The sequence below is a fragment of the Chinchilla lanigera genome, unplaced genomic scaffold (genome assembly GCF_000276665.1).
Source record: "Chinchilla lanigera isolate Chin_1 unplaced genomic scaffold, ChiLan1.0 scaffold00063, whole genome shotgun sequence".
NCBI lineage: Eukaryota > Metazoa > Chordata > Mammalia > Rodentia > Chinchillidae > Chinchilla > Chinchilla lanigera.
Genome location: NW_004955464.1, coordinates 7,709,638 through 7,737,579, shown reverse-complemented (window position 1 = coordinate 7,737,579; position 27,942 = coordinate 7,709,638). Strand labels below are relative to the sequence as shown.

Sequence of the window (27,942 nt, the reverse complement as noted above, 5' to 3'; positions counted from 1 at the left end):
TGTTCTGGCAAAATAAGACATTTTTTCATTGCATTTCTGTTCTCTCAAAGCATTCACTGCAGAGGGTGATCATGAAGGCTTTTGATTTTTCCTGTGAACTTGCTTTACCGGTAACCCACGACTTTATTATCATTCACAGGAGGCTAATTGATTTTGTGATAACCACAGACACTCTGAGCCTTCCTCAGGTCTCCAAAGTGTTGGCTGTGCCAGGTGTGTGGCACACGGCTGCAGTTCCAGCAACTCAGAAGGCTGTTAGGACAATGGCCTGCTCACAGCCAGCCTGGGCAACTTAGCGAGGCCCTGTCTCAAAACCTAGGGCTGAGAGTGTAGCTCAGTAGTAGATTGCCCTGGGTTCAATCCCTGGTACCACCAGAACAAAGTGCTTGCTAAGTACAGCAACGCTGGGGAATTGGAAAGGTTGGTGTGGTTCTTTTTTTTTTTTTTTTTTTTTGTCTTTTTGAGACAGGGTCTCGCTAAGCAGCTCAGGCTGGCCTTGAGCCCACTTTGTAGCTCAGACTGGTGTTGAAGGTATTGAACTCGCGATGATCCTCCTGTCTCAGCCTCCCAAGTGCTGGGATTACAGGTGTGCGCCACCACACCCGGCTTGGTGTGGTTCTTGAAATCACATCAGGCAGTTGGGGAGTCACGTTTTTCACAGATGAGTATTTTTGCTGCGCACATGCTTTTTTCCCTTCAAGGAAATAGTCATGTTGAAGTATGCAGACATAGAATGTGAATGATAAAACTTGGTGTTGATCACTGAATTTGAGTTCTCACTTTGTCCCAGGGGTTACAAATTTAGGTGCTATTCAGGGTCAGAAAAGTAGCAAAAGCCTTGAAAGTAGCCTCTGTTTAGCTCTAATAGATCCTGTCTAGTGGGAATTAGGGCTCAGTGTTGCCAAATCTTTTGTTTTCCTTAGAGAACAGAAACTAGATTCATTTGTGAAATTTCACTTTTAAATGTTGACAACTTACTGAAAAAAATTTTAAATGTCATGTTATCTCCGTAAAATAGACCATGTGACCTCTAATCAAGACTTTCTGCCCTACGCAAGAATTAAAGCTACACATGTGTTACTGAAGCATGTTGCATGATCTCTTAAGGGTATAAATTTTATTACTATCTCTTTCCTCTTAACTGAGAAATCTAAAACAGGCCAAGAATAACTTCTGTTTCTAAGAAAAACAGTAAATAAATGTGCCGTGGAGTGTAGTGAGAATGTGTTTATGTCTCGCAGATGATTCCCAGCGGTTTCGGTCTGGCGTAGAGCAAGAAGCAGACTTGCGGGTTCCTGAGACCCTGCTGCCCTCAGCGTTGCCGGCTTTGGCACACGAAGGGCCGCGCAGCTTCGCTGTCGGGCCTGGGCATCCCGTCTCTATTCGTAGAGATGATTTTTCTACTGATGGGTTCAAGTTTCATGTGACTGAAAACATCTGCTTGGTTTTTTAAATTGGAAAGTTACGAAGGGAGTGAGGTGAGCTCTGAGAAATAAGATGGTGGGTGTCTGCGACCTCTTTATCTACCCGCGGAGCTTTAAAACTTCCCCAGGTCCTCCTCGCCTCAGAAGTGGAGACCTTGCTAAGGTTTGAAACGCAATTTGGCCCTTGGCATCATGTAAAAAGATTCACCTCCAGATGAGTATGGGTGAAAGCAAAGATTTACAGGTCATTGGTTGTTGGGTGTTTTTTTTTTTTTTTAAGCCAATCAGTGTATTTCTAGAGAAAATGTAAACTGTTCATACATTCTCTTACGCATCACAGTGAAAAACAAGTACCCATAAGTACCCGTATGTGTGACAGGGCAGACAGAGGGCTCTACCTGCTCTGCCCTTGGCAAAGGCCTGCGGCCACCCTGGTGAAACGCCTGCTTTGCCTCTGCTCGGGTGTCCTGGAGCCATCCCACTGGAGCACCGGCGGGCCCCACAGGGAGGGCAGGGAGCGGGGGATCTTTTGAAATGTTTCCAGGAGCTCTGCCAGTGTCTACTCATCGGCCAGCCCAGGAGTGCTGCGCAAAGCTACAAGGACACTGAGGAGACTATGGATCTGCTGCCGTTCTCTAAGGAAGACTTGGCTTGGAGCGTGGCTGCCTGGATTCGAAAATGCGTCCTTGACTCCATGGAGTAATTCTTGTAGTTTTGCCTAGAAGTGAGCAGAGAGTCAGACACATCGCGCTCTTTACTCCTGAAGGCCTTTTCTTCCATTTGAAGTACGTGAGCACCCCACTGGCACCTCCAGCCCACGAAAGGTTTTAGAGGCTTAAATCCCCATCCTGTCCGAAGAAAGAGCTGAGCCCCACCCAGTAGGATTGACCGGAAGGGTGTGTGGGCCCTCGCCTCTTACACTCTTGGTGCTGCCAGGTCCCCAAACCTAAAGGAGTGGCTTCAGGAGAGCGAGCCCTGGTGTGGGAAGCAGGAGACGGGCCCTCCACCAGCCCCTGGCGGGTGTGTGGGGTGACCCTCGGCAACTCGCTGTCTGCCTCTGGGGTTCCAAATGGTCATGTGTCAGTGGAGGGGGCAGCGTGCCTAGGGCGGGTGGGCTGTGTGCTGGGGAAACGGGCTGGCATCCGAACGCCACGCTGCTGCTGGGCTCTTCCACCCCAGCCAGGAGACGAGGTGCCCTGAGGCTTACTTGGCAGATTCCAGGAGTTTGATGGCCTCTCCGTTTCTGCCTTGTTCCATAAATAGAAGGGCCAGCTCCAGTAGCGCATTTGGGATCAAGTAGTGGTCATATTTAATCTTCTTTTCACTGTAAAACAGGAGATGGCGCATAGGCTTTACTCCTCCCGGAGCCTTCCCAGGAGTCCACACGAGAGTTTCCCGTGCTGGATACCAACTTGGGAAGGCTCCTACTGCCCAGCCTTGGAAAGCCTGGACCAGCCTTGGAAAGCCTGGGACCACAGCGGAGCCTCCCCAGTCTGTACTCCAGGCCCCAGCTCCTTGAATTAATGGCTCCAGTCATGTCCTTAGCTTACTCTCCCACCTCAGTCCCCAATCTGTATCCCCAAGGTTGCACGGCTTATTACACGGTCAGGTCTGAGGCTCTGATTTGGGCCTTCCTCCCAAGCTGCTCCAGAAACAAACTTAAAATCCAAGGTGCCCTGCCCAGGGTCCTCCGGTCTCCACGCGCAGGATGAAAAGGTCAGCCGTCTAAATACAACATCCGGGCCCTTCTCAGTCCAGCCCTCCTCATTCCATCCTCAACCCTTTCTGCTTTGCAGCTTCATCCAAACAAGGAAGGACCTCTTCATGTCACCCCAACCTCCAAAGTCTTTCCTGTGTGCAGGCATTGCATAAGCTGTACCTACTCCACTTAAAACTCTCCCTTGCTTTCTCTGCTGGGTAAACTTCCCAGTTTAAGTGGTGGCCATGCAGAGCCGGGCATGGTGGGGCACCTCTGTAATACTAGCACTGGGGAGGCTGAAGCAGGAGGATCACCGAAAGTTAGAGGCCAGCCTGGGCTACATAGTGAGACTCCGTCTCAAAAAACAAGAATATGTTGACCCTGCAGAGCCTCCTAGTAGGTTTAGGTCCCTCCTGCAGGTACCTTCCGCCCCCTCTAGATCCGTCCAGCACAGCCCCAAGCGTGCTAGGCTGGGTGGCAAGGACGGAGTTGCTGCCACCGCAGGAACCGCCGTGGGTGGCTTCCTGAGGCAGGCAGTTGGGCAGCTCTGGGCGCACTGGGGCGAACCATCTGGCTGTACAGGGTGACGCTAGTACATGCGCAGTGAGGGGAGCCGGCTGAGGCAGCCGCTGTGGTGGGCGTGAGGATGAAAGAGCCCTGAAAATGCTTCCCAGGAGAACCAGGCCCAGTGGGAGGAGCCAGGGCCACTTACTTGGCAGCGATGCTCCTGAAATTCTCCTCGGCCTCCTGGACCCGGCCCAGGTATTTCAGACACAGGCCTTTCAGCAGCTTCACCAAGCACTCGTCATCTGCGGAGTACTCATTCTCTGAGAAGGGGCAAGCAAGAAGTCAGGCTTGCTTACTCTGCAGTGGGTACCAGGGACCCTGCTCGGCAGGGCCCAGAACACAGGCCCGTCTGACACAGGCCCTGTCCCCGGGAAACTCCCGTCTGAGGAGGAGAGACAGATGCCCGGGTCACGGCAGTAAGGTGACGGTAGAGTGCATCTGGGACTACCTGAGGGAAGCCCAGGGGCTGTGGGAGCCCGGAGGCCTTGACCAGCGGACAGAGGACCGCTGCTTGCAGTTGACGCCAAAGCTCCGCACAGGAAGAGAAAGGACAGTTAGCAGAGGGGGAGGAGGGCCTTTTGGCAGGAGGAGGCTCGGGCTGTGGAGACCTGACCTAGTCTGGCGGGTGCAAGGGCCGCGTGCAGTCACCTGGGCGCTTTGCCAGCACCGCTTCAGCGTTGGTGATGATCTCGAGCATCCCGTCCGTGAGTTCCGGCTGCTTCCCGATCACAGCGTAGCCGTTCCAGATGTACATCATTTCCTGAGGGCAGGGGGCGGGGCAAGTCAGTCCTAGGGTTTTACCCCACCAGGGCCTCAGTTTCCCTGTATAAGATGGACAGTTCAGATCAGAGGGTCTCCAAAGGCCTTCCTGGCTGTAATCTTCCAAGACCAGTCTCAGCTTGGCCTGTGTCGGCTTTAAGGGATTCTGGAGGGAGCCTCATCCATGACTGAGACCTTACCCTACTTCTGTGAGCATTTAAGGCGGGCCAGCGTCCTGATCCCTGCTCAGAGCTGCCCACGTTTCTCACCTCCTCTTCTGCTCAGGGCGCCCTGGGTGCTACTGTGTCCTCGCCCAACCTCTCCCCATCCTCTGAGGACCAAGCCTGCCCACCCTCTCCAGGAAGTCTTCCTCCTTGCTCCAATGTAACACTAATTTACTTAAACACTTCAGGACAGCGACTGCTCCGGCCTCGCCAGCATCCCCCCGCACACAGGGATGGGTGCGGTGGTGGCAGCTCACATTCCATTTCCTATAGAAATGAGTTAGCACCGTGAAAACTGTAAAACACACCTAGTCACTCACACACACACTCTTTTTTTTTGCCTTCACAGCCAGGAAGCTGAAGGTATCACATTAATTCTCATTCACAGTAATTCTTTTACCTCAGATTAGCATTTCCTAAATGATCAAGCCAGGTAATGGATGTAAATGTGACCTGTACGAAGTTCTACAGAGACACTGTTGTTATGTTCTAGGGAGGGAATGTAAGTGCAGACCAGTATTTCTCAAACTGTCCGTAGTCTCAAGTTAGTAAATGCCTCATTACAAAGGGTTTGGGGTTCTGTGCCCAAATGGGGGAAAATCAAATCCTTAAATTCTTCCTGAAGACTCGCATGCGGATTAGCATATAAAGGTGCCCCGCCTGTTTTAGGCCTATCTTTCCCAATGCAGCTAATCACAGAAAACCATTTCCTAGCTAAGTAGTAGTTTTTTTTAGATTACAGTTTGGAAAACTCTCCCCTAAATTTTTGGTATAGTTACATTTCCTGCCCTCCCTACAATAACTCCCTCCCCATTTGATAGCAACAGTCTGTTTGTTTTATTTATTCATTCATTTGGTTTTTCAAGACAGGGTCTCACTATGTAGTCCAGGCTGGCCTCAAACACAGTGATCCTCCTGCTTCAGCCTCCTAAGTGCTAGGATTACAGGCATGTGTCTACCACACCCAGCTGCTGTATAATTTAAACTGTAGAATATTTTAAAACTTGCCCAGAAATATTCAGGATACAAGATTTAAATAAAACTCTATACAAAATCAAGTTTAAAATTTGTAGAGTTTAACACACCTCATCAGTAAATTCTCAGAACGGCTTCATTAAATGGGCATGGTTCATATGCTTATACTCACCTTACACTGGGGAAAGAGGGAACTTATTAAAGGTTACACACAGGACCGGAAAAAGGCCTCTCTGAACATGGCTACTTTGCTGGCTGCCTTACTGCGTAGCAACAGGCCTGAACAGCTGGAAGCTCCTCTGATGCCTGCTCAAATCAGGCCTGGAAACCGTATTGTCACAGCTGCTCAGAACACAGGCTCTGGCGCCAGCTGCTGAGTTCAAATTCTGACGCTCCAGCTAGCATCCGCTGGAGAGTCAGTTCATCTTTCTATTTGCCTATTAGGGCTTAATAACCCTGCCATGTGTTACTTGCTCAAAGTTGAGCATGGCATGGGCTGGGATTGTGGCCCTCAGAAAAAGTCAGTCTGTCGAGGGGGGTAGGTGTGAATGACTACTATCATCGTGTGACAAAACTGGAACAATCAGGAAACACGGCTGATGATCCCTCTGCCCGGCTTGGGAGCGGCCTGCCCGGGAGAGCCGCTCTTTCTGCCCTGAGGAACCTGCAGCCCTGGCCTGTGTCCCGGCACCCGCCCTCCATCGACCGCCCCTGGGACAGAGCCCTGGTCACCTCTGCCCTGCGCCTCCTCCAGCCCCAGCTGAACTGTGAAGCCCCCTCCAGGCCCAAGGCACATCTTTGTCCCTCATCCACTTCCCTCGGGCAGTGGCTGTCAGCTGATGCCCGCAGCCCGACCTCGAGGCCAGTCCCGCAGGCCTACCCACCAGAGCAGGGATTGGCAGGGAGACCGGGTTGGGGGATAGGTAGCGCCTTGACTTCCGAATGGCAAACTTCTCCGTGGGTAGTGATTTCCCAGCAATCTTGAGCTTCAGGCCTGGCACGGCTCTGGGAGAGAGAAAGAGGGGTGGGGGGATGAGAAGAGGCAACAAAGGGCTGAGGGGTCCCGCCACCCAGCTTCCGTGGAACCAAGTTTCCCCATCGGTGTGGTGAATGGTGGACTCCAAAGAGCCTTCCAGGTATGAAACCGTCCTTGGCTCTGTCTGTTCGTTTGTTTGTTTTCTTTTTTCTTCTGGTACCAGAAATCGAACTGACGACCTTGCGCTTTCCAGGCAGGCGCTGTGCCGCTGAGCTAAATCCCCAGCCCTTCCTTGGCTCTGTTCTCATCTCACAGGCCCTGTCCCGTAACCAGACCACTTCCTTTGGCTGGGGAAGGGACCCCAAAGCTGGCAGGATGGACCCAAACGCCCCCAGGTCTGCCCTGCCCCCTGACTACCTCCCCCACTTTCAGGCCTTGTTTCCTAGGAGGGCCCAACAGAAGTCTAATCCCAGTTTCGCATAGGAGACTAACCCCCGGACCACACAGCTCGACCCCTAATTCACTCTGGCCTCCTTCCCGCCGCCTCAGCCGCTCCAAGGGCAGAATAAAATGCGGTGTGCGGCTGGGTAGCTCCGCATCGGGGAGCCTCAGCCACCAGCTCCAACTCCTGCCGCAGTCCCTGGGTGAGGCTGTGACCTCAGGCCTGGGCCACTTAGGCTCAGGAAACAGTGGGCCTGGGGTGACCCCAAATTCTTTGCCTGATTACGCAGGATGGAGCCTCTCATGGCTCGTGTTGGTGATGACACCTATGCCCGCCCTCACAGGCTTTGTGGGACGGTTCACTGTAGCAGCAGGCGTCCCACAAATGACAGCACCCTGTTACTGGAACAGCAGTAGCCCAGGGAGCTCGTGTTACACCCACTGCCAGGTCTGCAAACTGGGACTGTGCAGCCTCGCCGTGACTGGAGGAAGGGGCTGGGCTCCAGCATCCCCGCTGAGCTCTCCCCCGCAGACCTCCCGACCCTCTCACGAGGCCAACAGGAGGCAGAAGAACAGAAAAAGCACCACCGGCTGGCAACTCTAGCTTCCCAGTCCTGTGAGGCTCTTTCTTTGCAGTACTAGGGACTGAACCCAGCTCTTTATATTTTTTATTTGGAGACAGGATCTCACTAAGTCACTAAGTTTCCTAGGCGGGGCTTGAACTTGTGATCCTCCTGCCTCAACTTCCTAGAGTGCTAGGGTTACAGGCATCACACCTGGTTTGCCAGGCTCTTTAAAATACATTTTATCATCACAAAACAACATTGCAAGGGAAGTCATTTTCACAAACTTAATCCCTTAATGATTCTGGTCACAATCAGCACTGGACGAGAACCACATCAATTCCATGATTAGGTTCCATGTCTGTTTGAGATAAGGTCTCCTATGTAGTACAGGCTGGCCTTGAACTATGCAGCCCAGGCTGGCCCCAGACTCAAGGCAATCCTCCTGCCTCAGCCTCCTGAGTGCTGGGATTATAGGCGGGCACTACCACATCCGGCTAGGTTCCACGTTGACCTGATAGAGAATGGTGACACAACCACAGCCTCCTAGGGGCCCAGCTTGGGTAGCATGCGGCAAAGCCTGGCTGGTCTATGCAGCAGAGCCCACCTGAACAACTCCACTTCGTCATCCCCGAACGGCTTGTAGTCCTCCTTCCCAAACATGCTGAGGTAGGCAGCCTTCATGTAGATGTAGGTGGCCTGAGAGAGAGCAGGCGAGCAAGTCAGGTACGCGCAACCTCCTTCCCTCACATCCCTGCCTGGAGCATCTCATCCAGACCTCACCGGGCCCAGCACAGGGGCTGACAGTGTCCCCAGGCCCAGAGGGGAAGAGAACAGAGGGAGCCACTGCAACTTGAGGACATGAGCTGGGAGTGGTCAAGGGCCCACACGAGGAGCAGACGGGGATGCCAGGGCTTCTGGGAAGCAGTGACTGCACAGTGAGCCCTTGAAGACCGATCCGGAGACCCCAAAGAGCGGTGGGGCCAGGGAGCAGCCTGTGTGCAGCGCGCTGTGTTCAGAGCTGTGAGACGGAGAAGTGGGCAGGGCCCTGGGCGGGGCTCAGCCAGGCCCCCAGGGAGCCGCGTCTGCGTGAGCCCCAGGCCCTTGACACACATCCCCTCACTCCCTGCCCAGGACAACGCCCAGAGCGGCCCCTCCACTTCCAAGAGAGCTACTGGGGCACATGGAGCAGGGAGCCTACTTGGGAGCTGCCCCGCTGGATCGCAGCGCCGCCCCCCACCACACACACACAGGGAAGAGACAGCCAGCAGGAAACCCCGTCCACCCTGAAGGCCACCAGAAGTCCCTGGGGAGAGGCGCCTGGCCCTGTGCTGCCCTCACACGGCTGAGCCCTGAACTGCAGCTCCTGCCTCCTAGGGCTGCCGCCAAGGGACGCACCTGCCCGCGGCCAAGAAAGAAACACAGGGGTGGGGAAGGAAAGGGAGCAGGACGTCCTGGAGACCGGCCGCTGCGGGAGGTGCAAAGCAGCCTCCACCTGGCAGCCACTGCTGCTGGAGCCCAGCACCTCAGTCTGCCCTTCCCAGTGTGAGGAAAACCCGTCTTGGTTGGGGCCTGACGGGACCTCCTCAGAGGAAACCTGTCCCCGCCCATCTTTAACCTCTTGGCCCCTCCCTCTCCCTCTCCTCCGCCCCTGACATGGAGGCGACCAGGTCCTAATGTCCAGCTTTGGGATCTCACCGGCCTTGCCCTCTCCTGCTCCCAGTCTCCCCGTCACTTGCAAACTCCAGCTACACTGGCCTCCCTGCACCTGCTGCAGCCACAGCTCCCTCTGTAGAGAAAATCTCTCTCTCACACACACCCCGCTGCCAATATACGTCAGTTTCTTAGTTGCCCAGGTAATAGTTCCTGTTCCACATCCGGTTGCTCCTGTCTCTTAGAAACAGCTGGTCACTGTGATGCACATTGTATAAACCAATCCCCAACTGACAAGCCAGTACTTCCTGCTTGCTTATCCCATCTAAGCCCTGGACCACCCGCGATCGGGGCCTGATATTCCGGGAGTGATCCCAATCAGTGCCCATCGACGTCAGTAAATCTGCCTCCAAGTCCTCGGTGTCGTTTCGGTGTTTCTGCTTGCCGTAGCACCTCCTCGTGGAAGTCTTCTTCCAGGGAGCCGTGTGACCTCGCCCTTCACTGTCCTGAGGCTTCGACGGCCTGCCCAGCCACCCATTTGACAGAACCTGACGCTGGCAGACCCCACCGGCGTGTGTGCTTCTTGACGCTCTCCTCACTAGGACGTGAGCTTGCGCGGGGTTTTGTTCGCTCTTGTATTCCTGGCCTGGGTAACGGGGAGCTCGGCATGCACACACCTGAACCCAGGAGTTCATGGGCTCCTCCCACCCCGCTGTTAGAATAAAGCCCACACGGCCACGGCGGCCCTTCTGATCTGCCCCGTCTGCTTTCCGGCTTACACGCTGCCACCCCAATCCTCACTACCCCCCACCCAGGACTCCACTGTGTGCTGCCAGGCGCCTTCCCCACCGCACCCCTGACCGCTCACCCGCGCTGTGTCACTGGGTGCGAAGTGGACGTTGTGACCTAGAGTGGTGCATCCAGCTCATGGGCAGCTGACAAAAAAATGGTCGCCGCCCTCCAATGGAAGCCCAGTCTCCCCAGGATGATCTGACCCTCTGCCCTCTGTACAACATCGACTTGCTAGGTTGCACCCCCAGCGTCTGTGTCAGGCAGATGACGCCGAAGCTGACAGCTCTGAGATGGAGGGCCCCGCTTGTCCCCCGCCTACACCACGCCGACGCCGCGAGCCCTCGAGCAGGCAGCTGGTACAGAACCTTGGCAGCGGCCCCGCCCTGAGCTCCCGCTCTCACTGCTGCCGGGCTCAGAGGTCTTCACACTGCCTCCGCTCTGCACCTTCCGCTCTCCAAGACTCAGCTCAGAGGTCTGGGCTCCCTGAAGCCTTCTTTCTCCCCCTGGCTGGCTCTGACTCCCAGGGCGGCCCCAGCGCCGCTAGGATCCCCGCTTCACTGCACTGAGGGTTAGAAGCTGGTGAGGCCATGGCAGCCAAATGCTGCAGCGAGGGCCCAGAACCCAGGGCATTCTAACCCCTCCAAGGACAGCTGCAGACACAGAGGGACTTACTGCTCCTCAGAGCATCTCTGCAGACACCCAGGCCTCCCCTTCCCATGTGGGCTCCAGCTGGCCGCCTCACTGCACAGGAAGTCCCGGACAGTCCCGGTTCACAAAGCTTCCCGAGCCCTTGTTCTTGTTGGGAGTGGGAGAGGATGAGGAACAGGGCTGCCCCTGAGCAGGCACTGTCAGCAGCAGGGCAGACCTGCCTCCTCCTACAGCCTGGCAGCAAGGGAAAAGCAGAGACTTCAGAGTCTCACCTACTGTCGTCCTATCCGAGTCTGTCACCCACAGCTATGTGGACTGGCCTCATCTTTTAGCCCCTGAGCCCCAATGTATGTTAGCCCTACTGGGTGTGGTGTGTAGGAAATGGCAAGTGCTAGACAATGAGAGCCCAGGGAAAGCCTCCGGGAGCCCCGCCTGCCCCAGGGAACTCTTTCAGCTTGGTCCCCAGGCAACAGCACTGAGGAGGGACTACCACTCGAAGGTACAGTGGGGATGAGAAACAAGGACTAGATGCAAATGACAACTAGGTCCCCTGACGTGTGCCAGGGCAGATCAGTTCTAACAGTGCCTGGCGGTTTCCAAGGTTACAGCCAGGTTCACAGCAGAGGGTGCCAGCATCGATTAGCAATGTCTGCTGTGGGCAAGGATAAAGTCATGAAGATCCACATGCTAGCACCAGATTAGATGCTTTCTGATGACCTAGGTAATTCTAAACCTCCTGGTTCAGAGGGCTGTGCTGCTGCTATGATGAAAATAGCTAATCCTTGCCATTTAACACTTGCCATGATAAGTTTCCTCTATGGTGGGTGGGCACCTCATTTGGTTTTTTTGCCTACCTGGCATATTGTTAATCCCTACACACACAAACACATATACACGCACATGCTACTGCCAGATATGTCTCCTTGCTCCTCCTACAGAACCACTGTTCTCTTCCTCTCAGTTCAGGGGGCCTCTTCCCACCATCTTTGTTCCAGTCATTGACAAAGGGCTTAATTAAGCCAGGCCAGTGAGGCTCAGCTGTGGGACTGCGGTCGAAGCCTCGGGGAAGATGAGTACCACGGGCAGCCTGCAGTCACCTCGCCTGTCACATGGAAAACCTGCCTGCACAACAAGGTGTCACAGAAGAGAACACAGCCACTGACAGAAAGACTAAGCCTGGTGATGTCTTTTAAATTCCTGGATCTAGCCGTACCTGAAGTCAGGTTTGCCTAGATTTTTCAGTTATGTAAGCCAGTGAGGCTTCCATGTTCTAGACCTGCACAGCCCCATACCATAGCCACTGGTCTTATGCGGCTATTTGAAAGTTTAATCAATTGAAATTAGACATTAAATTCCTCCAGTGGCCCTTTTCAAGTGCTGAATATGCACATGGGCGAGGAGCTACCATATTGGGACAATGCCAAAACCAATCGTTTCTACCATAGCAGACAGTTCTACTGGATGGCACTTGCCTAGACATAAGAGCCATGTTTCTGTCCCTTGTCACTAAATGTCTCGACCAACACACTGTAATTCTGGGGACACAGCCCTGTGGTAGAGCGTGAGCCCAGCGTGTACAAGGCCCTGGTCCCATCTCTAGTACCAAATACATGCACATGCATAAGTAAAGGCTCTAAGGTCCTTTCTAATCCTGAGTCCTATGACAGCACATAGTTCTGTTTAAATTCCAGCTGGCACATCTGTGTCCTGTCAGGGGTCAGTTTGGCTCTTGGTCTGGGACTCGTGGCCAGTCTGGGTGGGGTCTGACCTCTCCCTGCCCCAACACGAGTGTCCGCCCACCTTGGACCAGGAGTTCTCCTTGCTGAGCAGGTCGGCGTAGAAGTAGGCCATCTTCCACTGGCCCTTGTAGGTGAAGCACCACATCAGCTCCCAGTAGCACATGTGGTGGAACTGCTTCCAGTGCTGCTGAGCCTCGCAGCACTCCTCGAACCGCCGGACGGCCTGTGGGCACCTGCTGGTCAGCCTGGCTGTGCCCCCGGGTCTCAGCCACCCTCTGCATCCTCTGCCACCACCGCACAGCAGCCTGGCCTCCAGCACACGGTGGGCCCTGAGCAGACCCAGGCGGTGCCAGGGAGCCAGTCCTGCTTCTACACCCTGCGTCTGCAGCACCTTGGGCCTGCCGCTGTCCCTGCCTGGGCCTCTACACTTGATCTTAGCCAAAAGGCCGAGAAGCAATGCTGGGACTCTAGATTTTGGGTCACAAAATGAAAAGGTGGGACATAGCCGCACGCCAGTAGTTTCTGTGGGATTCCTAAGATCGGGGACATTTGTCCTGCTAAGGCTAGCTGGATACCCAGAATTCCATACTGTGGTGTACGGTGGGCCATGGCTTGGTGCTGGGGTCCCACCAGCACCACGAGACCCCCCATGAGGGCAGCCTCAGCCCTTGGCACCACTACTCTGCTCACCAGGCTCCACCTTATCACCGCACCCCCAGAGAGCGTCTTTGCCAGCTCTCCTCCCTCGAGCACTCCCTCAGCAGGGACGCCACGGTCCTGCGGCTCCATCAAAGTCCTGGAGCACAAGTGCCAGAGCCTCCCTCGTCCTCCCAGGCTGCCTCGGTCAGACCCGCCTCCTCACGCCTGCTCTCACTGGTTCTCTCCTGGGGGCCCCCTCCCCGTCTGCCCTGTCCCTATAGAACCCTGTCTGATGTCTTGCTGGTCTGGGAGACCCCCGGGGCCTATCACTCACCGCATCAATGTTGCCTTTAATGGCTTCAATCCGCCCCGCGAAGAACAGGAAGATGGCGCCCTGCAATGACACTCGTGTGGGCCGTGTGGCTCCACGGGGCGCTCACGGGCTGGGGCTGCCTGGCAGAGGGTGGGCTCACCTTGGGGTATCGATTCAGGTAGGGCTTCAACAGCTTCTCCGCCTCCTCGATGTTGACATTCCCAGTACCTGAGGTGGCGGCAAGGGGGTCACCACCAGCTCCTCCCCGCTCCCGGCAAGCTACTGTCCCTCTGTGCATGGCGATCATAATTCTTCCTATCTCCAGGGGATGTAGGATTAAACAAGATAGGGCAGACTTCCCCTGGGCACATCACAGGCTCAGTCACCAGGAGCTGGTATCTGCCACGTCTGTCCAGAGCCCCAGGACCACATTCCGCACGCTCTCCAGGGTGGGCACAACTGGCCTCTCCCATGGATGAGAGGGCTGCGGCTGGAACCTGGCCCCCAGTGAGGAAGGGCAGTCAGCAGCCCAGGCGCCAGGACGGTGACTGTGGCTCTGCTATTTCTGTTTTGAGGACACTAGCCCAGTGCCAGGGGCCTGAAGAGGCCTGCAGCCCATCACCCGTGGAGACCCACCCTGGGGACTCCTACCGAGCACGAAGGTGAGGAAGGTGTGGTAGCAGAGCAGCAGCATGACACAGAGCACTGCGCGGAAACTGTGGCCCGTCGCACCCTCCTCCAGCTGCAGCAGCCCGTAGTCCTGGGGGAAAGCACAGCCTGAGGTTCCCAGGAGGGCCAGGGGCCTGGGAGATTCCTGGGCCGCTGAGAGGGCCCTGCCACTGCCGCAGGGCCGGGAGAGCACTGGGCTCGGGACCTGCAACCGCGGAGGCCGGGGCGGCCGTTCCCAGCCTGTGACCAGGAGCCGGGGGCTGCTCTCGGCGCTCAGCCTCCGCCCTGTGCTGCCGGGACGGCCCGAGCCCTGGCTGGATCTCCTGTGACCTGTCCTCTCCACAGCCCCTCTCCGTGGCTCCCTCATGCACCTGTTGGCTGCGGGCCTCGACAGGAGGAAGGAGGACCAGAGCCAGATGTCCTCCCACTGGCTCTGGCCACAATGGGGCCAAAAGGCCTGGCACCCGGGAAGGCTCTCAGAAGCCACGCTCTGCCCCTTCATCTCTCCTCCACAGCATTCTTGTTCTTTCAAAAACACCAGCCCAAGGGGCCGGGGATACAGACCAGTGGCACAGCACCTGCCTGGCAAGTGCAAGACTGTGAGTTCGATTCCTGGTACCAAATATAAAACAAAATAAAAACACCAGCTGGGCCTGTCATATCCACGCCTATCCTGCCTTGGGACAAAAACTAGACCCAAGCTGCAGCGGCAGTTGGGTCACATGTCCTACCTCGGTCCCATCAGCATGGACACTCCACTGGTGCCCTGAGGCCCTGCCGTAGGAAACCAAACCCAAGGGACTGTGGAGGCGCCAGCCGTGGACTGCAGATGCCAACCAAGGTTTTCAGGGCCCAGGGACTGGTGCCCAGAGGCAGCAAGCTCCACACGAGGGGCACCTCCCTCTTCGGGCCTCTCTGTCCTTCCAAAGAGGCCCAGGGGAGCTGAGCCACGCTCACCCGCACCCAGACCCTGGCCCTGCTCCCCGCTTCTCAGAGCGAGGCGACCTCAAGCTGAGCTGGGGCGACCCATCACCTAGTTTGCGCGGCCCACCAAACACTCACCTTTGTGACTATATCCTAATGTGAACATTATGGGTTGGGCACAGTAATGTTTCTTTTAAATAAATTTAAGTAAAAATTACAAGCTGCTTTTGAGAAAAATAATATAGGAATAATAATGCAGAGGCCCATGGGATGGCAGCGACCAGAAGGGCCAAGCAAGTGCACCTCTGAGCGGGACTCGCCTGGCTGATACCAAGTCCCTGGTTTACCTCAAAGGAGGCTCAGGGAAGTGGGGCGGGGCTGGCTGAGAGTCACAGGGTAAAGGGCACAAGGCTGGAGCTACTTAGGCCCTGACCTCCAGGCTGCTGACACCTGTCAGGCCCAGAGAAGCTGACCCCAGACCCCTTGGGCGGCCTTCACGCCCACTCTCACCCCAGAGCCTCTCTACCCCTTGAGGGGCCAGGCAGGGATCACAGGCCCCTGCAACTGGATAAAGACCAAACCCCGCACGGTCTGGGCTTTGTCCAGGGCCACACACTGAGGGCGCTGAGCCCAAGAGCCCGCCAGGCGCTGCAGCTCCTCCGCCCCACTCTGCCCAGCCCAGGTTAGAAGGCAGGTACTCACCTTGTTCCCTGAAAACCCCACAAACTCCAGCAGCCGCAGGATCCTAGTAGGCAGCATGGACAATGTCTGCGGACACAGAGGCAGGTGGACACTTGAGGGGCCCTAGAATGGGGCAGGGTGCGCCCACCCCCAGCCCTGCTCTCGGAACAGGTATTACCGGGGAGGGACAGAGCTCTACCTTCCCTGACACACACAGGCTTTGGTAAGGTCCCTGGCTACCCTTCTCTGAGCAGCTCCTCCTCCCAGGAGCGGGGACAGGGTTCACACTGCTCCCCCCGCCTGCAGCGCCTTCCCCACCTGAAACCTGCGGCTTCCTCGAGATCCAGCTCTAACGCTCACCTCCTGCCCCAGCAAACCTTCCCAGCTCCTCCAGAAGAGGATCTGGCTCTCTGTCCCCTGGGTCACCAGCTGTTTCCAGATGGAACCAGCTCTAGCACCCGCCACCGGATCCCCACTGTGCTGGTTTCACCTTTGGGACCGCTCGGCAGTGACCATGCCTGAGGTGGGACAGCCGGGGAGGGTGACCTGGAGCCCAGCACTCACCAGGTTGAAGGCTCCCACACCAAGCTTCACCCCTCCTTCGAAGTGCCGGTGGCTCTCGCCCTTGCAGTAATGTGAGGACTGGACGAGGCTGTCCAGCTCCCTGTGGGAAGAGAGAAACCCTGTGGGGCCACACGCGGGGACCCCGAGGCGGGGAGTTGGCAGCTCTGAGGAGCTGGCGTTTGAGGACTAGCTAACCCCACCCCTCAGGACCAGGACCAGGACCAGAGCATGACCAGCCTAGGTTCCTGGGCGGCCTGACCAGGTGTGTGTTGGGGACTGGAGGACCCAGAACACTTGTCCAGATGTCCTCGGACAGGACAGTTCCAACACAGGTCCCCAAGGTGACACAGGGTCCGCATCCTGCCCTGTGCTATACCCCAGCAGCACCTTGTCATGCTGACCAGCAATGCCCAGCTCTGCGGCGAAAGGGTCCCACGAAACGGACAAGATGAACACAAGGTGCCCCAGGTAAGCTTTTACTAGGAGATGAGTTTTGTGTAAAATTTAGGGGAAGGAACCTGGACTTGAAGAGATTTGTTTGACTCTGGATTGTAGATACGGGACTGTGGAACCACACCAGGTAAAAGTGCTCTGGATTAGATGGTCCATCTGTCATGCGTGGAAATGAATCTGACCCTCAGGGAGCTTGTGCATATGTGTGTGTGTGTGTGTGTGCGCGCACACACGTGCACATGTGTGCACCATCTCTGTCAACCTGAAGGTCAAGGAATGCTTTGCAGGGAAAGCGGCATTTGGCCTGGGCCTTCACAGATGCATAGGAGTTCTCCTGCTATCCCTAAAACACTATGCCTGGGCCTGTCTTCCTCTCTCCCTCAGGTGAGGCTGTGGAACCTGGGTCTTACTTTTCCCTAGCGGAGCACTCAGGAGGTTAAATGAACAGCCAGAAAACCAGGGGACTATTATGCCAGAAAACTGAGGCCTGGTGTCCCTGAGCTTAGCATTCCAGATGGCCTGACTCCCAGCCAGTCCTCTCCTCCCACAGTGCCCCAGGGGAGAGGTAGGGCCACGGCACCAGCCGCCCACACACCAGCCCTGCTCACTTGTACGTCTGGTAGCTGTTCCGGACCTTGATGCCGCCCTTGATAAAGCTCACCATGTTCTCGTCCTGCAGGAAGGAGAGATGGAGGGCGTGGCCGGGGGCTGCCAAGGGCGGGGGAGGGCGCCAGGGTCTGCCTGCCCGCCCCCAGCCAGATCTGGAGCTCCCCGCATTAGATGATCTACTGTAACTGTAGCCCAGACACTCTGGCAAGTCATGTAGTGATAGTTCTCCAAACTCCACGGTGTGTTTGGGTGGCCAGGGTCCTGGACTTAGCCAGATACAGGTTCAAATCCTTGCTTGCCACAGACCTTGGCAAACTGGCTGTTCTCCCCCAGGTTTGCCCTTTGCTGGTCTCTGAGGCAAAGATTAAACAATAAATATAGCCGGGCGTGTTGGCTCAGGCCTGTAATCCCAGCACTTGGGAGGCTGAGGCAGGAGGATCATTGCAAGTTCGAGACCAGCCTGGGCTACTGAGTGAGCTCAAGGCTGGCCTGAACTGCATAGTGAGACCCTGTCTCAAAAAGACCAAAAAAAAAACCAAAAAACCCAAAAGAATAAATATAAACATAGGAAGACAAACTAATGTGGGATATGTAAAAAGGACCTATCTGTACTACAGTGTTCACTGAATGAATCAAATATAAAGCGGGCTTTGTGACAATGCCTGCTGCACAGCGTGACCCTTAGCAGCATCCAAAAACAGTGCCGAGGCAGAAGCGCCAGCGTGGGGGCGGGCCGTGCTGGGTGGTGGGGCTCCTACCTGCAGGAAGGTCAGCGCTGCTCTCTGTAGCAGGCACTCTGCATAGCAGACCTCGGCATGGATTTCCTCTGCAAGGAGAAAGCAAAGCTCTGTGGCCTTCTAGACTCGGCCGGAGGTCTGGGCCCAGTCCTCCAGCCCCCACCTCCCCGGAAGCAAAGGGAGCTTGGGCCACCTCCTCGCCGCCACCACCACCGCCCATGTTAGCTCACATGTCTCCCCAGTCTTCAAACTGGTCCCAGGCCCTCCCATCCAGAGCGTCTCCACAGCCTTGCTCCTGTCCCCAAGCGTCCCTGCAGATGCCACACACGTGGCACCACTGGATGCACTGTCTGCTGCTGGCATCTCCCAGGGCTCTCAGGGTGAGTCGGGCCTGTGCCCTGCATTGAAGGGCTTTGAGCTGCTCACGGCCACACACAGGCACAGCACAGAGATGCCATGCAGATGAGAAGGGGCCAGACCTTCTCCTGCCACCACCAGCTGTCTTGCTTCAATGTTGTCACCTTCTCAAACCAGTCTTTTGGTGCACATGAGATCACTAGGACAAGTGGGCCAGCACGCCTAACCTCACACTCCAGTCTAAGCGCTTCCTAGCCGAGGAGCAAAGCCACCACCCTGAAAGAAGACAGCTTTTCCTCTCCATGGCTTCGGGTTCCTGGTCTGCAATGCTGTCAGGGGGGTGGGTAACACCTGCCCCCAGCCCCCTTTCCCGAGGGCCGCTCCTCGAAAGGCCCCAGGCCTAGCCCATCTGAGTCCCTGGGCCCAGGCCCAGCATGCTGGGTGACAACTGGGAGAATAACTGCCCCTTCCTGTTCCTTTCTTGGCCGACAGCCAGGCCAGCTGGTCTTAGTGTGCCCGTGGGGCACTCCAGACACCCACCTTCCGTGAACTGGTCCATTGTGGGGCGGTGCACCAGGTTGCTGAAAGAGTCTGTCACCGAAGACTTCCTCCGGTGCCTGAGGGGGAAAAGGGGCCTCAGGTCATTCGGTGAGGGTCAGAGGGGGCCCACTCGCCTGGCCTCGCACACCGCACTCCAGGAGATGCCCAGAGAGGCAGCCCTAGCAGAGAGAATACAGGCTTTGGGGTCAGAAAGAGAAGTTTCAAGTTTCCAGGTGGTAAAAGCCACCTTCCCTCTCTGAGCCTCCAAGTGCTCATTGGTAAGCGGGGACGGCTGACACCTGTCTCCATCACTGGCCGAGAATCTGAGGCAGCCCGATGCGTGCTGTCCTCGGCAGCCCCCAGCTTGTCTTACCTTTGGCTCCCTCGCCTCCGTTTCTTCCACTTCTCCTGCCACCCAGGCTTGGTGCCTGCTCACCTGTGCTATCTACTTGGGGTTTCTAGAAGGCTGTTCCTCCCTCAGAGCCTCATAGCTCTGCTCTGCCCTAGGTGCAGCCTTGGATTCTGGTGCAGCTTCTAAGCCACACAGGCCCCTCACTGAGGACTCTCTGAACTCTGGATCCCCGGCAGCGGCCCCAGCTCCAGGGCCCTTGCTGCTGCCTCTTCCTGGAGCACCCTTCCTCCTCCCCTCTGCCCTGGCCAGCACCTGCCCTTGGGCTGGACCCTCCCAAGCATCCTTGCATCATGCTGATACGTCACTGTGAACACCAGTGTCCCCCCCAGGTGCTGCACGGGGCTAAGGCCCTCCTGGGCAGCCAGGCCGGGCCCGCAGCAGGTGTGAACACCTGCTCACGGATGAACACATGGGGGCTGTCAGTCCATTCATTCAAGCAGCGAATGTGGACCAAACATTCAGCTACACGCCAAGTCCTGGGTCGGAGACTCGGGACAACCAAGGACGACCCAGATGCCTGCATCACCACGCTCATTTCACAGGGAGGTCAAAGACTCATGAAGTGACGGAGCCAGAATGCATCTGCTGGTCCCTGGAGACTGCTCCATGGCTGGCTCAGATAAGACACCGAGGCAGTGCTGATGGGGCCTGCTTCCAGCACTCAGGGATACAACACGTAAGACAAGCAGCAGCACCAACGGCATTTTAGGGACTGAGACAGCCAGGGTGACAGCAGGGAGGGCCTTCCCACCCTGAGCCCCCACCCCGCTCCAGCCCTGACCTCTGACACAGTGACTGCGCTTCCTTCATCATGTTGCCAGCGAGCAGGATGTCCTGGGGGTCGAAGGTCATCATGGCCTGCATCTCGAGGATGGTGGCGTACGTCAGCGAGTGGTACATGCTCTCCTTGGTTCTGCCGGAGAGAAGGGACACTGAAACCGCCATCCTTGCACTGCAGAGGTGCCGGGCCAGTCACCCCCGGCACGCAGGCCTCGAGCACCTGTCCCTCCTGTCCTTTCTCAGGGAGGTGAGTCTAGGGAGAGGGAGGGACTTGCCCAATGTCTGACCCTTTCACTGCTGCTCAAAAGATCTTGAACAGGTCCCCAGACCTTTTCTTCCTGCTGAGTGGCCCTAAGTGACCTTCTAAGCCCGAACCCAGCTCCTTCTGTCTCTGGGAGGGCAGCATGAGGCCATCAGAGGGCCTAGGGGTGCACTGGCCTAGGGCTGCCTCCCACGCCTGCCTGGGGCTGCCTCTCGCCTTCTGCCCCACCTCCAACAGGCCCACCTTCCTGCTCCCCGCCTCCTGTCCGTCCCCATGCTCCACCTCAGGGCTAACTCCCATCCACACCCCCTGGCCCTCCTCACAGGCCACCTGCTGCCCGTACCCATCCAGTCTTCTGAGCTTGTCGCCCCTGTTTGAACCTTACAGGCTCCAATGATGCCAGCCCTGCCTGGCCTGCCAGCACTTTTCTTTTCTTTTTTTGGTACTAGAGAATGAAAATGGTCTTTGCCCTATGCCATACCCTCACCCTTTTTAAAAAAAATTTTTATTTTAAGACAGGGTCTCAGGGCTGGGGATTTAGCTCAGTGGCAAAAGCGCCTGGCTGGCAAGCTCAAGGTCAGGAGTTTGATTCCTGGTACCGGAAGAAAAACAAAAACAAGCAAACGAAAAAAGACAGGGTCTCACTAAGTTGTTAAGTTGCCCAAGATAAGCTCAAACTTGGAATCCTCCTGCCTCAGCCTCCCAGAGGGCTGGGGTCACCAGCGTGCACCAACATGCCCAGCTCCTCTCCAGCCTCCTGCAGCTTCAGCCTTCAATGATCTGGTCACACTCAAGTCTGTACCCCTGGGCTCACTGAACAGCACAGACTTTCCTGAGAAACCCCACACTTCCCTTCGCAGGGCTTTTGCCCCTGCTGTTTCCTCCAACTGAGATGCCCTTCCCCGGGTTCCCCATTTCCCAACCCATCCATCAGGCCTCCAAATGAGCGCCTTCTCAGGGAGCTCTCTGACTAGGCACAGCCCACACTCGGCTGACATCAGCCCAGCGCAGCTCTCTGCAGACTGTGGACGGAGCTCAGCCTGACTCATCCCTGTCCTCAACACAAAACGCGGTCTCAGGAGGCCTCCTGCTCCTCGCAGCTGCGGGCCTACGGTAGGGGGGCCTCCTGTGTGTACCCCAGGAGTCCCCTGACCACCTGGGGCTTGGGACTGCCTCTGTGGTGGCAGTGAAGCTGGAGAGACTGCTGGGCGGGCGCAGGTGTGCGCCTCAGTCCCTTCCCTGTGCGCCCTTGTCAATTATTGATGAACCTCCTCAGTGCCAGGCTTATGCTGGGAACTTGAAAGAGAGGTGACTAAGATTTATAGAGGGTTGTATGTGAGACCATGTGACTTTAACCAGCTTCCTTCTCGATCATAAAACACCTGTGACCGAGCTGCCTTCTGTTTCTGGGTGGCCCTCAGTGGTGGGCTCCAGTGAGTGAGAGGCTTCCGAAGATGGAAAAGACAGACAACCCCCCTCGCCAACTCTCAGGACACCCTGCTGCGCCAGGGCAGCTTCCCTTGAGGGCAGCAGCTGCCTACAGGGGGTGGGCAGGGCTAATATAGACTCAAGAGTTTCTCAGACACAGCCCAGAACCTCAGCTCTGCTGGTCAGCAGCTGTGTGACCTCGGTAAATCTCACAGCCTCTCTGAGCCCCAAGTTCATCCTCTATCAAATACGTACAGTAACCCTTCTGGCCCAGGGCTTTTTGGGTGGTGTAAATAACACACCCAGGGCCAGGGAGATAGCTCAGTGGCACAAGCGCCTGCCTGGCAAGTGCAAGGTCTTGAGTTCAATTCCCAGTACTGTACCCAAAAATAAATAAATAAATAAATAAGACACCGAGGCCAGCAGCCACATCACCATGCTCAGTAAATGCGAACTGCCTCACATCCTGCCAGGGTCAATACTCAATCCCAGCAGAAAACCTTTCTCTGTGAGGAGGGGACTCCCTGGCAGCACAGAATACAGTTCCATGAGCTCCCCCACACCTTCCCTCGGGTCTAAGACTTAGGCCCTCGCCTCTCTCTCCCTGTCCCCCAGCAGGTCTGACCCACAGGACTCAGTTCCACCTGCCACGCTGGGCCTGGTGCAGAGCCCAGGGGGAGGGACGGCCCCACCCCGGCAGCTGGCAGACAAAGTGGAATTTCCAGTCGGAGCCCAAGGCCCTTCCCCAGCTTCTCACCCGGAAGCCTCCCCGCTCAGATCTGGACTGGAAGATGGGGTCCAGGGATAGGACAACGCCCAGCCTCAGCCACATCATGCTCAGCACGTACGCCACAAGTTCTTGTTTGCACAGATCCCATGCCTGTGAGCTGATGTGACCTGATGCCCACTAGGGTCTCGCCTTCTGGGGCCCACACCAGCTGTCAGCCTGGGAGGACACTGGAAGAGCCAAGCACAGACATGGGTATGGGACTGGAGACCTGGTGGCCACCTGCAGGTAGCCTCAGCCCTTCCTTCCTCGGGTGGGGCCCTCAGCTCAGGCCTTGAGTCAGATCCTTGCCAGTCTCCTATCCTGGCCTCCTCACCTTACCCAGCTCCCATCACTGCTTCCTGGCCCCCAACTCCAGCCTTACCCTAGGGTGTCCAACTCCCGAGCCAAGGACCAGTACCAGTTTGTGGCCTGCTGGGAACCACACCACACAGCAGGTGAATGGAGGGCGGGGCGAGGGAGTGAGGCTTCATCTGCATTTACAGCCACTCAGTCTACAGTCATTCCTATTGCTCACATCACAGCCTGAGCTCCACCACCTGTCAGATCTGCCAGCCAGGGACCCAGGATTCGAGGGATGCAGGTTTTACGGGATCTAGGGTATGCCTCTGTTCTTTCCACTTGCCAGGCTGAGGGGCTCCACTCCTCAAATACATCAGACCCTCATGCACTGAAAACACCTTCGCCACTGGGCTGACTTCTCATCCAGCCACAGACAATTTAAATGTCACTTCTTCCAGGAGTGCTCCAGGGTCAGCTTTGGAGGTACATGATCTGTGCAGCTGCTCAGACCTCTGTGTCTGGTTTAATTTTCTGCCGTCACTGCCTTGACATTCTTAATAATTTGAGAACAAAAATTGTGAACATCTTCATTTTGCAATGCACCCTGGGAATTTACGTGGCCGGTCCTAAAGCCTTTGCAGCCCACCCCTTACCCACACGAGTTGGGGTCTGTAGTGGTTGATTAACTGTGTCCACTTGAGAAGTTCAGAAGCTTAACTAAGTCAGCTCAGCAATTCTACACCTTAAGTTGTAGAAGACCCACCCCAGGGCAGCTAGTGTGCCTGGACGGTATAAAAAGGGAAATGAGGAGGACAGACTGCTTCTGTTCTTCAGAGGAGCTTCAGTCTTCGCCTTCAGCTTGGATGGCACCTCCCAGCTTCTTGCATAGACTCTTTGGCTTCCATCTTGGATCCTTCAGCCTTCTGGAGTAGACCCATCGACCTCCTGATACAGACTTGCACAGAACACTGCAGCGAGCTACAGACCTAGACTGAACCGTGCAGACACCCTCTGCGCACTTCCTCATCCAACTCTGCGGCCGGCATCATACGCCGTCTTGTAGTTTCTTATACATTTGTATAGCTTGTCTGACATCTGTTTCTCTAGTGAAACCCCGACTGATACAGGGTCCTTGTGTAGCTCTAGGTATCACTTATTACTTCTTTTACTATCTCTCCACTGGGGCCAAGCACAGGCCCACCTTGCTCGGTCCTGGAGCCATAGCACCCAGCAGGCACGAGGACACTCGTGAGATGGTGCTGAAGGAACTGGTGACAGATGCCGCCTACCCTCCCAGGCCCTGGATCTCACCTTGACCTCATCTTTGTCACAGGAGCAGTTGTCTCAATTCCTCCCTAATGCTTCTGGGGCCTTGAGGGATGCCAGCTGCCCTCCTAACCACAGCCTCCCTCCTCTCTGCTTCATCACCCTCGATGTCTTCCCACCTCCAACCTGGCCCCCCTCCTGGCCCTCACCTTGGTCTCCTTATAGCAGCCCACCTTGTCAAAATAATCGGTTCTAAACTTCCCACTGCCTGCTGCCCGGAGCTAGGAACCCAGCCCAGAGACCACGTGACTGCCCTCCCTCCATGCCGCCACTGAGCAGTGCTGGAGACGGTTGCCCCCACTGACAGACACCCTGAGCGTCATGGTGCTCAGAAATACCCGCGTCCTCTCCCTGTAACCCCTCAACAACTGTGGCCTCTCACTCTTAGCAGGTGACCTTGCCTCTTCCCTTCAAGAAATTCCAGGACACCATGTGGACGTGGCCTGGCCTTCCCGCATCCTACACATGCAGGTTGCACTCTCTTTTCTACCTGCCTCACACCTCCGAGGTAAAAAGGCAGTGCAAGGTCCCTCTATGCAAGATGACCTAGCACCTCACTCTGAAGCCCCAGATGCATGCAGCAGTCCAAGAGGGGCTCAAGGTCTGGGTGGGCCTGGATGTGAATCCCAGCACTACCACATAAAAGCCATGATTATTCACTTATCAAGAAAATTAACAGCCAGGTGTGGTGGTGGATGCCTGTAATCTCAGCACTCCAGAGGCTGAGGCAAGACGATTGCTGCGAGTTTGAGGCCAGCCTACGCTACAGAGGGAGTTCAAGGCCAGCCCGAACTACACAGCAAGACCTTGTCTCAAAAAAACAAAAAACAAAAGAAAATTAACAGAGTACCTCCCTGCTCCAGGGACAGTATCCACAGCCATAGAGGCAAGGACCATACACTAGAAACACGAAAACGGCATTTAAAGAGCTGACATCTGGAAAGTACACGCGGTGCAGGGAAGGGCGCTGGGTGAGCCGTTACCTCCTGCAGCACAGAGTGAGACAGTTCAATGAGACAAAGTGTGAACGGCAAGGACTAGTGAATGCAATTGGACCTCAACCTTCAAAAACACTTCCATAGCTACGACTGGGGTTGGGGACCTGGTTTGTTTGGTTGGTTGGTTGTCTGCTTTTAGGCAGGAATTATTTGCGCTAGACCAGTGGCTGTCATGAAGGTAGCCTCCTGGGAAGACTGGTGCCCCCTCTAGGGTAAGGGTTTCCTCTTCTTCAGAGTATCCCGCTGGGGTGAGGGATCAAGGGAGGAGGCTACAGAGGAAAAATCCTCTTAAGCCACCAGTAGTAGGTACAGCTTTCAGGCCAGGGTACCCCACGCCATCAGCTTTTACTCTTTCGTTTCTTCCTGTGCTCTGACCCCCTTCCACTGACGCCAAGTGAGCAGGACAGTCTAGAGCTAGAGGGCAGTGAGGCCTGGTTTTGGCTGGGCCTTGGGATGAGGAGAAAGCTCAGTGCTTGAGTGCAGGGCAGGGCCGGGAGAGCCGATTTCGAGTGCAGGAGGTGGCTGTGGTTTGGGGCCGAAGGACAGAAAATAATCAGGCAGCAAGCAGAGCCAGAAGCCTTTGAAAACTAGTGGGAAGGGAACCGGGTCATTCAGTGGTAGAGCAGGACAGGGCCATGCCGAGCTGCTCACCAAGACCTTATCAGAGGCCGGGCATGAGGTACGCTGACTGCCACCAGAGGACCTGTCCTGTCACACCCTGGGTCTCCCACCACCACGGGTCAGGTAAGTCTAGAGGAAGTGCTCAGGTCAGGCTTGGGGACATATAGAAACGGGTGTCCTCGCCAGGGCATTCGCTTGCTTGGGTTTCAGAGAAACCAGGCCTAGTGGCACAGAGGACAGCCTGGGCATTTGGCAACAAGAGAAAGCGGCTTCCCCTCCCCTCTTCAGAGTTCAGATAGCCCCACACGGCTGAGAGAGGGGGACTGCCTGGGGCATCTGAACCCCCGTGCTCATAGCTGGGACCCAGCCCCTCTCTGCTGGACCATTCAGGCCAACCCCACCCGTCACAAGGGTTTTGTTTTGGGGAGGAAAACCAGCCAGGAAGCATTAAGTACTGGAGGAAAGCCCCCACGAGAAGCGGATTCCCACCATTAAAGAGAACTCGGGAAGCTGGAAAAAGCCAAGATCAGGTGAGGACAAAAATAAAGCATTTTTTAAAAGAATAATATTCTGTGATGATGACAATAACAACAAGAAGTCAGGGCACCCATACATCAAGAATAAGGTAATTTAGGGGGGAAAAAAAATCCAGAGAGCAACAAAGGGCATTATGGAGTTAATCATATAGTGATAGAAGTAAAGAAAAGCCAAAGGACTTAATGAGAAGGTCAAGGAGATCTCCCAAAAACAGGAAAAAAAAAGATAAAGGGGGAGAGAGACAAAAGCCTCAGAAGAGGACTGAGCCAGAAAGCCCAACATCTGATTTTTAAAAAGACAGAAAAGATGGGGCAGAGGCAATCCTAGAATTGAAAGAATCTGCCATGATAATACAGAATAAGACCTTCGCTTCAGGAAGAATAAAAGAGAAGACCTCAAACATTTCTAGAGAAGGGAAAAGATCACACTAACAAGAATTGGGATCCCAGCTGCGGTGGATGCTAGAAAGCCAACTTGTGATAGAGGAAATGTACGTGTGTGCAGGTCTGGTGGAAGTTTCTAGCAGACACGGGCTGGCGAAGTGAGGAGACAGGAGAGAAAGGATGAAGAGGGGCGGAGAAAGCCCCAGGGGCGGCTGGGAGGTGGCCAGGCGTCACATCTGTCCTCCAGCCGACGGGTTTGCAGGAAAAGCAGGGCCAGGGAGCTTACTGCGTGTGTTTGCACATGTAGGGAAAATCTCGTGATAGGATCATCTGGTGGAGATTATAAAGATTAAGGATAAACATGGAGCAAATTAGGCAAGAGGAAAGACAAGAGCATTATTAACTTCAGAAAGGAAACACTGGTATACAACTTGTCTCTGCAATAAGCAACAGTTCTATGGATTTAATAAAGCAAACATTGATTAATGATTTAGTCAGATACTGTGAAATAATAATAAGAGCGAGGGCAAGGAAGGGATATAAGAACTAAATTGTCTCCCAAAAGATGATATTTAAATGTGGCAGTAAAAAAGGGTGAATTTTACAGTGTGCAAGGTATACCTCAGCTTTACAAACTGAAATAAAGGTAAATAAAGAAAAAACAGTATATGCATATTACCTAGAAATACAGCTGTAAAAACAGGGGGTTGGTTACAGGAGGGGTCCTCATTATCCCCCTAATGCCCGGAGAAGTCGACAGCTCAAGCCTTCAGGGGAAACTAAGCCAAGGGGCTGTGTTAGAGCTGACAGAAGAAGCCCCCTGTGGGCTCATCAGGAAGCATCAACCTAGAAGTCACAGTGACTTCGGAAAGGACCTGGCTGCTCACATGCTGAGGGATGGGAGTCTGAGCCGTTTAACAAGACTGCTCAGGGGTCACGGTGACCCCAAAAGCTGAAGGCACTGAGTTACAGGGCTTCCTCTGGCTCCCCCTGACCCACCAGGCCGCCCCACACCTGCCCCGCCCCCACCGGGCTTCCGCTCACCTGGGCTTGAGGTAGCTGAGGGCTTCTGAGAACTGGTTGGTGAGGAAGAGGTCTAGGGCGACCATGCACTGGTCCAGGGCCTCATGAAGGCTGGTCACAGGAGTCCTGAGGGGAGAGACACGGGCCTGACCTTGGA

The 27,942-nt window shown here is 55.5% G+C and overlaps 1 protein-coding gene across 1 annotated transcript; it reads right to left on the bottom strand.

The window, feature by feature from the left end:
- Positions 1-1,095: 1,095 nt before the first annotated feature.
- Ttc39a (tetratricopeptide repeat domain 39A) lies at positions 1,096-27,911 on the bottom strand (the record flags this gene model as incomplete). The annotated part of the gene is given in 17 exon segments (XM_013521703.1): positions 1,096-2,142; positions 2,632-2,748; positions 3,836-3,950; positions 4,339-4,450; positions 6,533-6,653; positions 8,236-8,327; positions 12,522-12,683; positions 13,434-13,493; positions 13,573-13,640; positions 14,064-14,172; positions 15,708-15,773; positions 16,251-16,350; positions 17,312-17,376; positions 18,071-18,138; positions 18,947-19,023; positions 20,140-20,271; positions 27,807-27,911. Coding segments are annotated over 17 exon segments (1,693 nt in total), but the record flags the coding sequence as incomplete, so codon positions are not given.
- Between the last annotated feature and the right edge of the window lie 31 nt (positions 27,912-27,942).